The 12,285-nt window shown below is 38.6% G+C and overlaps 1 protein-coding gene across 13 annotated transcripts in view; it reads left to right on the top strand.

Moving 5' to 3' along the window:
• The window catches only part of LOC111868118 (dual serine/threonine and tyrosine protein kinase), a 79,547-nt gene that overhangs the window by 41,706 nt on the left and 25,556 nt on the right, over window positions 1-12,285 (top strand). For 9 of the 13 annotated variants that reach the window (XM_023858529.2, XM_023858537.2, XM_023858544.2 and 6 more), the window contains 2 exons: window positions 5,893-6,142; window positions 7,959-8,114. In XM_023858529.2, coding sequence (XP_023714297.1) covers window positions 5,893-6,142; window positions 7,959-8,114 — 406 coding nt within the window. Of the gene's footprint in view, window positions 1-5,892; window positions 6,143-7,958; window positions 8,115-8,465; window positions 9,420-12,285 lie in introns of those variants that run through there. The other 4 variants (XR_002843465.2, XM_023858576.2, XM_023858590.2 and 1 more) reach the window with 4 other exon arrangements.

Consider the following 12,285-nt stretch of genomic DNA (forward strand, 5'->3'; position numbering starts at 1 on the left):
TAATTTTTTAAATATTCTAATCCCAGTGTAAGATACTCCCTTTTGAGCCCTGGTTGATTTATAAGTTGGATAATGTAATTCGAATCTTTGTCTCGTATAAATGTTATGAATATCTGAATTTGTTACATACTTGTCCATGTTTTTAACTATGAAGACCAATATTGAAAATATATACTGTGAATAAAATGGAAGAATGTTTAATGTTTTAAACAGAGGCTGACAAGTGTCCCTATTTCCTGCTTTCACTATTACCGTAATTATTATTTTTTTAATTTTGAAGATTTGGCTACTATACGTTGAATTTCCCCAGAATATTATGCCATATGACATTATAGAATGAACATAGGCATTATACATCATCAATAAGCTCTCTAGGGACAATATTGAGACTAGAACTCTTATAGCATAACAAGCCGAGCTCAGTTTGTTGGCTGTTTGTTTAATATGTTCCTTCCATGTTAACGTAATATCAGTTGTCAGTCCAAGGAATTTCAAAGTATTCGTATTATTAATTTGGATATCATCATGTTTAATATTTAAGTTTATTAGTACATTTGGTTTTGTTAAAAACTGCACACAACTTGTTTTAGTTAAATTCAAAATTAACAAGTTTGTAGAGAACCATTTATTGATTGATTCAAGAGTTTCTTTTAGGACGATATCAAGTTCTGTAAGATTTGACTTGCAGCACAGTATGCTGGTGTCATCAGCGAATAANTCCAAATGATTAAGAGCAGCACCATGTGATATTTTCTTACTAGCAGCACTGTCCACCTCTTCCTCATTCTCACTTTCTTCCCGCTCTTCTGGCTGCACCCCCACTGAACTTACGGTTTCGTCACTGCTTAACATTTCGAAGCTCGGCTCACGAGTTTCTGTTGAATACTTGACACAACACGCTTCCTTTTACACCCTGACGTTTTGCTAACGCACTTGAAGATCGATGCAAAGAGAGCAACTGGGGCGGTGAATCTGTCCTTGAAACGTTCCACAAATCTTTGCATTCTTTCACCCCTACCCTAGAACATTGTGTTAGTATAACGGGACCAAAGAATGCAGAGCTCGGTTCACACTAGTGCGAAAATGGTGTTACAACTCACCATGTGAAACAAAAGAGAATGAATATTAAACAACATATAAGCCTCAAAAAAGCCTCAGTAGCCCCGGTTAAGCCGCAAACCAGTTAATCCGCCCCCAGATAATCCAGAGTTGACTGTATTTGGCAAATCATTAATATTTATCAAAAAGAGCAATGGCCCCAGAACTGTTATATATTGATCAAAATTTTACCAAGGGACATTTTAATCTCATTGTTATCAAAGATTCATGTGATGGAGTCTATAGCCATGAATATCCATACCATATTGCCACATCACATTCAACTTCAGTCATGTTTTCAGCCAAAAAATATGTCAATTCAAATTTTATCAAGGAAAATTTGCGTCTCACTCTTCTTCAAGGAAGCATATGGTGGATTTCGTAGGCACAAATATTGGCATGTTGTATTCAACTTCCATCACATCTTTAAAAAAAAGGAAGTGCATTAGTCAAAATGTTATTGAGGGGCATTTTTTGTCCCAGTGTTTATGAAAATATTGGAGTCTGTTGAGACATGTATCCAAACCATGTTGTGACATCACATCCAACTGTAATTGCCTCAGTTTAAGATGTAAAATTGTACTCTGAAAAATAAAATCCATTTTTTATCCACCACAACTTTCAGACCCAGTTTTGGCTGTAAAAGAGTGCATTAATTATGTCTATGATATTCTTTGTCTTAACCTTATTGCCTCAAATAAATTCTATAAGTGAGGATTTACTGAATTCAAAAAATAATTACAGAAACCTGATATGACTGAGTTACATAATAGGTACCATTATCATTACCATTATGGACAGCTTGTAAACAGATTATAGAAGCTTTTGGTGAAGTGAGTAAGAGAGAAAACAGGCTAGAAAGAGACTAATGGTGTGATGAAGGTTCTGAGGGTACAACTAATGAGAATCAACCATACAGAGCCATGAGTTAAAAAGATTATACTAGAAATGAAGTTGAGGAAAACAAAGAATGAAGAGGAAGGAAAGGAAAGGGGATAAAAAGAAAAATATATATATGTCATGAATAATTAGTGGAAATGGAAAATTCAGAGCAAAAAATTTCGTTAATGACATAAGAGCCAGGCACTGCAGGAAGTTTTAACATTTGCATGTGGCCCAGCACCCACCCACCCTACCNCCAAGGACAACCTGACTGGTGCCAAGAGGAGAACCCTTTGGTCCTTAAAAGCCAATGAGCTGCTCACCGTCCTTTCGGCTGACAAGGGTAATGCGACCGTGGTACTGGATACGTCAGACTACAGCTGGAAGATCGCTGCTCTCTTGGAGGACAAGGCCTACATGAAGTTGAAGAAGGATCCTACTGATTCCATAGAGCACAAGACTGTTCTTCTCCTGAAAAAGTCCCTGATGGCTGAGGAGGTCTGCCAACAGCTACAACCTCAAGATTCCAGGCCACCTAGACTCTGCGGGTTGCCGAAGATCCACAAGCCCGATGTTCCATTAAGGCCCATTGTGAGCACTATTGGCTCTCCTACCTATTGCTTGGCCAAACACTTGGCTGGCCTACTGAGCAACAACACTGGCAGCTGTCCACACCACGTGAGTAACTCAATGGAATTTGTTCACACCTTGGCTTCTCTCCATGTCGATCTCCATGACATAATGGTCAGTTTCGATGTAGTGTCGCTCTTCACCAGGGTGCCTTTAGAGGATACTATGGATCTGCTAGGACAACATTTCAAAGAAGATATCCTGAGACTCTTCCACCATGTCCTGACCACCTCATACTTCATCTTCAATGGCCAGTTCTATGAATAAACCGATGGTGTGGCGTTGGGCTCGCCACCATCTCCGGTCATCGCAAACTTATATATGGAGAACTTCGAAGAGAGGGCACTTGACTTGGCCCCACACAAGCCCCACTACTGGTTTCGCTATGTGGACAACACCTTCGTCATCTGGCCATACGGGCCTGACAAGCTGAAGGACTTCCTGAACCACCTAAATAGTATCCACCAGTGCATTCAGTTCACAGTGGAGACTGAAATTGAGGGTCACCTCCCCTTCCTGGGTATAGATATTTACAGGAGGCCTGTTCGTTCTCTGGGCCATAGAGTGTACAGCAAATCCACCCATACAAACCTTTACCTTAACGCTGCATCCCACCACCACCCTTCCAACAAGCAAGCTGTACTTTCGGCATTGGTGCTCAGGGCTATAGCTCTATGCAATCAAGACAACCCACATGCGGAGTTGGTGCTCCTGGGGGATGTTTTCAGGCAGAATGGATACAACAACTGGCAGATCCACAGAGTTCTCAACCGTCAGCTGAACATCAGTCGGCCCGAAGATAAACCAGACTCAGTCGCCTTCCTGCCTTATGTCAGGACTATATTCAACCGTATTAGCAGAGTGCTGTCCCGGCACAACATCAAATCAGTGGGCCTGCCTCCAAAGAAATTATCTAGTTTCCTCCGGCCGGTCAAAGATAGCCTGCGCCTAAGGACACCGGGTGTATACAATATCCCATGCGAATGCGGAAAGGTTTACATTGGGCAGACAAGCCGTTCTATGGACATGAGATTGAAAGAGCATCAGCAGCACATCCGTCTTGAATATCCAGACAAGTCAGCTGTGGCTGAACACAGCATCGATTTGGGACATCGCATTCATCTTCAGAATACCTCCATCCTCGCTACCAAGACCCATTATATGGATCACATCATTAGGGAGGTCATTGAGATTGAACTCCATCCTGACAATATGAACAGAGAGGTGGAGTTTTGTCTCAGCAATTCATGGGAACCTCTCATCTGTTCCCTCAAGAAACCTCTGAAATACAGCAGACCCTATAGCCCACTGAGGTCCATCACAGCCCCCGAGCTACAGGGTTAATGCCCTCCATTTAACCTTCCCTTCTCTCCCCCTAACACATACTCTATAGCAGCTCTGGCCTATTACCTGCTGGCTATTCCACCAGACCCTTACCCCCCTTCCCCTCTCTACTATTCCCTATGTAGCCACACTCACTTTTCTCCTTCTGTTATACAACTGTGTTTACTCGACTGGACTCAGTCTGTTGCACCTGCTCTAGCTGGTTTGCTCGTGGATTTCTTCTTGTCTTCTACCCTGAAGATGGAGGCAAAACGTTGTGGCGAAACGTTGGTTAACACAATTTCTACACGGTGCCACATCCCAGAAGACGGCTTTCTTCATAGTCACCGCCGTGAAAACCTCAAATCTTACAAAAAATTTATTGATTAGTTAGTGGTATGAGGAATGTGTTTGAACCAAGGACCGTGATGGGCAAAATGCAAATGGAAATTAGTTAGTGACAGAATAGAGATTCTGTATGGATGGAATCAACATATTAAGTAATTACTTGATGGAGTGGAGGTTGGAGGTCAACCTCAAGAGGAAGTAGGAGGATATGAATCTAATTTTCTGGAAGGTTCTCCTGTTGATGAGTATGAAGACTGGGTCCTTACGTTGGAAGAGGCTAAAGCTGCTATCAGAAAATTAGTGAATAACAGAGCTCCTGGATCAGATGATGTAAGTGCTGAACTCATTAAGTTAGATGCACCTGAATTAATAGCTAAAATACATGAAATGATGGATAAAGTGTGGACTACAGGGATTGCCCACAAGTGGGAGGAGGAAGGTAATTCAGAATGCCAAAACCGTCGAGGCTTTACCTTTTTGAGCTCAGCCTACAAAATCTGCACATAAATTACAATTATGATTACTATTGTATCTGAATAACATTTTTAGGACTTATCTGTATGGTATTAGGTCCAGAAAGTCTGCTACAAATTAAATTCATACTTTTAAGAGAGATAATTGAAAAGGCATGGGAATGGAGTATGGAATATTAGCACGGTTCATATTCTTATACTTCAGCATTCTGTTACATTGAAGTATCATTTGCAGATTTTCATCCTACAACAATAATAATATATATTTAGATGACAGTAGTCCACATTTAACTCACTAAAATTTTCGTCAAAATGTTTAAAATGTCATTAAAATATATATACATTCTACGTTGGGCGCTACATGTTTCAGCCTCACTGGGCCATCCTCAGGCAACACACTTTTTAAGGAATCGACTGCACTTTGACTTTGTCAGTAGTGTTCTTAACGTGCGTCATTATGTTATGGGATGTCTGTTCTTCCTGTACCCTTATTGTGGCTGCTTTGTGCCCCATTGATCATGCCGCTTCCCTTGGTTGTGTGTATCTTGTATAGATTTCTGTTCCTTATACCAGGAACTTTATAGACTTTGTCTGTGATAGGAAGAAGGGAGATCAGTTGTTTGTGGCAGTTGAGTATTTGAACTCTCCAGCAAATTAACCAAACTGAAACTGTGTTGAAGAGGGTGGTAAGATAGAAAGTGAAACTGCTGAGTGATCTGTCAGAACTCCTTGCTACAAGGAAAGGCCTGAGACATAATAATGCTCTTGCATGCATGCTGTTACATACTGTGCTCAAAGAAGATAATGTGGTACTCAGGAATTAAAAGAAGTGGAACTGTATATTATAAGTCAACTCAAATATTAGCCTGTGTAAATGACATTGACACTATAGAGATATATGAATGCAGCATTCATAAAAGTTGTAAATAAAGCATATGGAATTTATAACTAAACCTAACAAATACTCAGTTTCTAAGAGTGAATGACTGTAATTCTGAGAAAGTTACAGAGTTCAGATATCACAAAGTACAGTATAACTGCAGAAGTCTACGTATGAACTAGTAATCAGAATGAATGATTTTTATTTGTTTGGTGTTAACCAAAATTTCTGTGATTAAGGTTAAAATTCTTATTGCAGCTGGATTGTGACAATCGAGCCAAACTAACAGATCTTGGCTTCTGCATTCCTGAAGCAATGATGTCAGGCAGTATTGTGGGAACTCCTGTTCACATGGCTCCAGAACTACTCTCAGGCCATTATGACAGCAGTGTTGATATTTATGCATTTGGAATACTCTTCTGGTATATTTGTGCTGGACATGTAAAATTACCCCTGAAGTTTGAACAGTTTCAGAATAAGGAACAGCTCTGGATTGGTGTGAAGAAAGGTGAGTGAAAATTAAACATCAGTACAATGTAATTAGAGTGTGTGTGCCCCTGCTCTTCTGTTGTTGAAACTTGTTAAAATTTGTTTTGTGTCTGTGTGTTTAGTCTAGGTTCGTTATCAATTTGGCCCAGTTAGTTTTGAAGTTTTCAAAGCTATAGACATGTATATGTCCTAGTTTAAGGTTCCTCAATGTAAGATTTCCTCCAGGTGAGAGAGAAAGAGAAACAAATATGTGTCAAGGTGAGAAGCCACAAGTTGTGACAAGTTTGTCTGAAGAACCAACGAAGATGTGAAATTCCTCATGAAAAGATATTAAAATGAAGGTTGGAAATTGTGATGATAGTGTAAGAAAGAAGAAACTGACTTAACATATAGCAGTTTTTCAAATATTTATTATCTTTCATATTTCCATGTAACAACTGTATGAAATTAATACATAAAATTGTGTGTTGTGTGCAGACATGTGCCTTAGTGTCTTCTTGGTTTACCTGTGCTGTCATGCTGGACCAGGGCATAAAAAATATTATCTTTGCTCACAGCAGTGAGGTACACTGCAGAGTATTTTCTGTTGTTTGTAGACTTACATAACATAAATGGGTAATTTTTTGTTAGATTAAAGAAAGTATCTTCGATTGATAATAAAGTGCCATTGTCTGTTTGTATTCTGTGTAAACCCCATTTAAGACTATGTCAATTTAAAGTATGGAAGAATTGTCCCCAAGGCAGACTATAATCCTGTTTCCCCTACCATACTGCTCAGGTTTCCATATTTCCTGATTTGCAGTACTTGAATAAAAATTCATGTTAAAAGTTAAAAATAAGAATGGTCCATGCCATTTTGTTCTTAGATTGCTTATTGAGCTGAACATACTTTAATGAAATATAAAACTGGTCTAGTGTCATTCTGTGGACACTGTCCATTGTTTAAATAAAAATATAGAAGATGTTGGAGGCTGGCTGTATGCATCTGCATGTACCTGGAAGAGATATCTACTGTATTGACCTAGTAGATAAAATTAGTATAACCGTAGTTACCGGTATCTTGTGAAACTAATCCTTATTAATGCAAATAAATATATGAGTCACATACTGTTACATTTCATAAGAGAATCTGTGTGTATATCTGTACTGAAATAGTTGTGTTCTGAATAAACCTCTGTTTCTCTAAGATTCATTGATTGATCAATCAATCTGTGTATTTATCTATATGACAGTCAGCTCATATTTTGAAAATAAATCATAATTTTGTATGCAACTTATTCAAACAGAAGAATGTGTTGCTTTGTTCCACCTTCAATTCTAGAATTTTGCAAGAAAGTGATGTAGTAACATTAGTCCACATGATGTTAGGAGGCTGTGTGTTGCACTTGTATTGTGCTTAGTCACAGGGGCAACTGCATGTTTTACTTTACCTTGTATGCATTTTCTGTAGCGCCTCTGTGGTCTAGTGGTCAGCGTTCCTGGCTACAGATCCAGAAGTCTGGGTTCAATTCCCGGCACTACCAGATTTTTTCTGAGAAGTAGTGGGTCTGGAACGGGATCCACTCAGCCTCATGATGATAATTGAGGAGCTATTTCAAGGAAATAGCGGCTCCGGTCTAGAAAACTTAAATTAACGGCCGTGGGGATTTGTTGCGCTGACCACGTGACACCCTCTATATGCAAAAGTTGGCACTAAACTTTGCCAACAAGCAGCGGTCGCTCAGTTGGTAGAGTTCGCTTGCGGACTAAAATCATGGAGTTTTTTTTTGTTTTGTTTTGTATATATTTTCTTTAAAGTAAACCTACTTTATGATTAATACAGTTCTGAAATATAGGTACCCGACCAGAAAGATTAAAATGTTTTGATGAACAATGCTGGCTACTGATGGAGGAGTGCTGGGCAGCAGAACCCATAAGGCGTCCACTTCTTGGCTATGTGTTGCCTTTATTGCTATCCATCAAGGCAGAGTACGCTGTTAAGTTCAGCCAAGGTAACTTTGTTTTGGTACACTAAATTTAAGTCTACCTTAATAGTAAATAACTTGGAACAACGGCATTAAAGAAGGTACCTAATAAAGCTTTTAATAGTGCAGTAGTTTTCATACACTTCAAAAAGAAAATAATAGTGTAAATGGCCTTGCCATTGTGTTATATATTTTGCATAATCCCTCACCATTCCATATAGGATGGATAAGGCATAAATGTAGACATTTAATCCTCAAACAGGCTCGGCATGCTGGTGTACACCGTTTCACTAATTTTAATGTGGCAACACTACTGTATGCCTGACATGTGTTGCCTTTTTATTATTCCTTTAGTATCATTTTGAATGTTTTCTGAAGTAGGACTCGTTAGTGCAGCTGGTCATCACAGATAACTTGATTGGAATAGAAGTGATGTTTGATGTACTGAATATACCACACAGCTGGTCATGTAAGTAATTTTATATTATATATTTTAGGTCTTTATACATAGTAACAGCAGTAGTCTTCACTATGTAACAGCCAGCATATAGTATGATCAAATTGAATGAAATAAAATGAAGGACTGGATTTTTGTGCTAGCAATAAGGAAATATTTTTGGTATGTACAAACAGAAATTTGAGTGATGTCATTTTTTCATAGGGCACATGATATGGCAGATGAAGAAATTGTGAGAATACTTGAAGACTCACCACAATGAGGCCAGAGAGAGTGTTATATCAGAGAAAGGAAAGGAACTTGTTACTAAATGCAGTCAGGGAAGTGAATATAAGCACAATGCATGAATAACTTCAGGAGATGATAATCTGCCAGCCATTCAGAGCTAAAGTATGGAGCTGACACAGTTGATAAAACATGAAATACATATTTTATAGTTTGTGTCATCCACCAGTGGCCAGTACTTTTGTGTGCTTTTCACTAATGTAATTGGCAGGAGTCAGTGTGCAATTTCTTTACCATTCCAGTGTGGAATGTTATTCAGAGGGTAAGAATGAAGTCCTTGTGAGCTGCTGAAGTGACAGCATACATTTGAAAGTATTGTAAAAGTACTGAAGGTGAAGCAGGTTGAGTGTTATTGAGAAAGAAAGCATAAAAGATGTAAGAGAAAAATATGCAGACTTCAGAATGCAATTCATGCAAACAACTTGTATGGATGACATATGGCTGTGATATAGAAGACTGCCGCCTCAAAAGTTAATACACGTGTAGTTGATCTGCAATTATCTTATTTTAAATTTTATGTGAACTGTGCTGCTAATAATGATAAAATAACCAAAATGTTTATGTTCAATGATGAATAAAGCAATTTTAATAAAAATGAACAAATAGTTTATTCACATTCATGAGTAATTGTGTAAACCTCACATGCCAATTCAAGTAAAATTTCAGGGTGCTCCTGCTTGAGGTTAAGAAAATGTTTGTGTTTAATGATACACCCAACTCAATAGAATGTATTAAATTTAAGTGGGCCCTGTGTTATATTAAAGGATATTTTAATTAATTGGTCTTAGTAGGCTCAAGACACAGTGCTTATAAATAGTGCAGTGAAGGTTATCCTATATAACCCTTTTGCACTCAGCCTATTTTTCAAGTACCTGACCTAAAACATTCAGGCGAATTTGGCTCCATTTACAAGTCTCACTTCAAAAATTCACCAAAAATACAATTTTGGTCAAAGACATATTGAAAGATTCACGTTACATTACATTGCATTGCATTGCATTCCATTCCATGGATCCAAAGTTAGTCAGCAGATATGAATAAAAATATCATAAAAATGCTACTATAAATAATAAAAAAAAATAAAATAAAACTGAAAGAATTAAATATAGAAATTTAAAATATACATAATTTAGGTAAAAAATAAAATTTTCTGTTTGGTCTTCTTTTGTTGTCACCAAACCTTAAAAGAGAATATTTTTCTGTAAATTTTTATATAAGTTTTATAGATGAAGAGGTCTCTGGTCTGGAACTACGTCGCACTATGTAAAATAGTGCATACATACCTTTTGCAGTTAGCACCTATGTTTAGGGAAGCATTCTCCATGGAGCCCCTTGTTGCTGGTGCATACTGTTCTGGCTGTTTGCCTCCTCTCCTTTGCGCTGCAGACAGTGCATTGGGACTTTCTTTTCATAGAGTTTTCAGAGTCTTTGTGGTCCCCAAGGATCATCTGCTCTAGTGTTGTCCTTCAGTGCTGACAACTCCTCTGCTGAGCTCTCGATTATGGACACTGTAATTGTACCTGGCTTTCAGTTTACCAGGCCCCCTGTAATTTTCCTTATAGAGAATATAGCTATTTAACACCATCCTTGTTATGATGTTGGAAGCTACCTTTTTCCAATAAGGCATTGTCGGCCATTCAACCAACTAAGTGTACAGCATCGTGTCTGAAGAGTTGATGCCGCCCATAAACTTATAGGATTTGATGATTTTTTATTTTATTTGTGGACTGACATCATGTCTTACCCATAGTTCCTCTTATTGGGCTGTGGTGTAGCTAGAGAAAAGAATGTCAGAATTTTTTTTTTTGGTGATTTCTTCTCACAGAAAACGTGTGAGAAGGAGACCAGATCACCGATACATTATGTCCAACTGCATATTTGTTCTTGAACTGCTGGGGTGAAAGTTTCCTATTCCTCCTAACAGTTCCAGTGATGTAGGTGCTTAGCTAATGGAGATGGCAGACAAGTGGAACAGATATGAAGTAGTTGTTGACGAAGACATTGAGGTATACCCCAGGCAATTTTTTTTTCTTCTTCTCCCCCCCCCCCTCTGCCTGAGACCTGGCCGCTCTGTATGTGAAAACCCCCAGGCAGTAGTTGGACACAGAGTCGTGCAACATCCAAAATTTGATTCCCCAGTGGTGGTAGTGCTTGTTGGGCAAATTCTGCATGAGACTGGTTTCGATTTTGTATTTACCAGACTTTCATCAACACTAATTTCTTGATGAGGGGTATAGTGATGCCTGAATACCCTGTTTGCATGGTCCACAGGCGTTGGTACCTTGCACAGGGCTCAGAGTCTGGTTGTCCGGGGCCTGGCAATTCTTCATTGCTGACAAGTGGGAAAAGCGATGCTTGGTAAACATTTTCACAAATCATGGAGTTGCTTGGGAATAGAGAGTGTACCAGTATGATGCTAATGGTTGGATTTTTGATGATGCATATAATTAGAATACAGGCCAGGAATCTGTTCATCTCGTGCATGGTAATTCTGGTTCAGTTCTATAGCGGAGTGGGAACGTTACCCGCTTTACTGCTGTGCATATCTGTTGGATTCTGTCACTATGAGGGTAAGGATCAAGTCTGTGTAGAAGAAATTGAAGTAAGCAGGAGGAGAATCAGGAGGGGGCATATGCTTAGGTCCAGACGGTTCTTGCAATAGGAAAGGAAGAATGAGAGGTTGATCAAGTGACAGAAGTTCCCTGTAGTCTTCATCATCCATGTCATCCTCTTCACTCTCAGACACAGGCTGAGCAGCTGGGGTTGTGGCATGTCAGGCATCGTCATCATCTTCACTCATATTATCAATGTTACCTTTCGGAATAACGTCACAATCACTTTCACTTGTATCTAAATATTCCAACATGTCAGAGTCATATTGCCTAGAGCTTGAAGCAGCCATTGTCTAGTTAAAAATGTAAAATAACTAGCTATATATACTATAAACTCTGAAAAATATAACAAAAATATGATAAATAATATATAACTTTATTATAAAAGCAAAATGGTGCCACTAAACTATGATATATTAACAGTACAACAACTAAAACCACAGACCAAGAAAGCACTGAACCGCAAAGTAAATATGTGAGCTCAACATATTTCATTTGTATAAAAAAAAAATATTTTTGTAAGCAACAGGATGCCATTTAGGTGCAGAACTGTAAAATTTCCCTTGGAGAATTAGGTACCCTCTTGTCTGCTTTGAACCATTTATGTAACTGAAAGAGCATGATTTTGATAGAACCCATAGATTGGCCACCCAAGTGTTCTGGCCATTACCTTACACGCTGATGGATCAGTGCACTGAGTGTATAAGGGTTAATTGTATTCATATTTGTTGGTTGATATGCGTAGGTTCTCTGGTTTTAATTTCTAGTCTCATAGGAAGCGTTTGTATTTTATAATAATATTGGTTGCAAAGTTACTTGGAGTCAGTATGCTATAATGGCTGGA

Source organism: Cryptotermes secundus, unplaced genomic scaffold (assembly GCF_002891405.2).
Source record: "Cryptotermes secundus unplaced genomic scaffold, Csec_1.0 scaffold166, whole genome shotgun sequence".
Lineage (NCBI taxonomy): Eukaryota > Metazoa > Arthropoda > Insecta > Blattodea > Kalotermitidae > Cryptotermes > Cryptotermes secundus.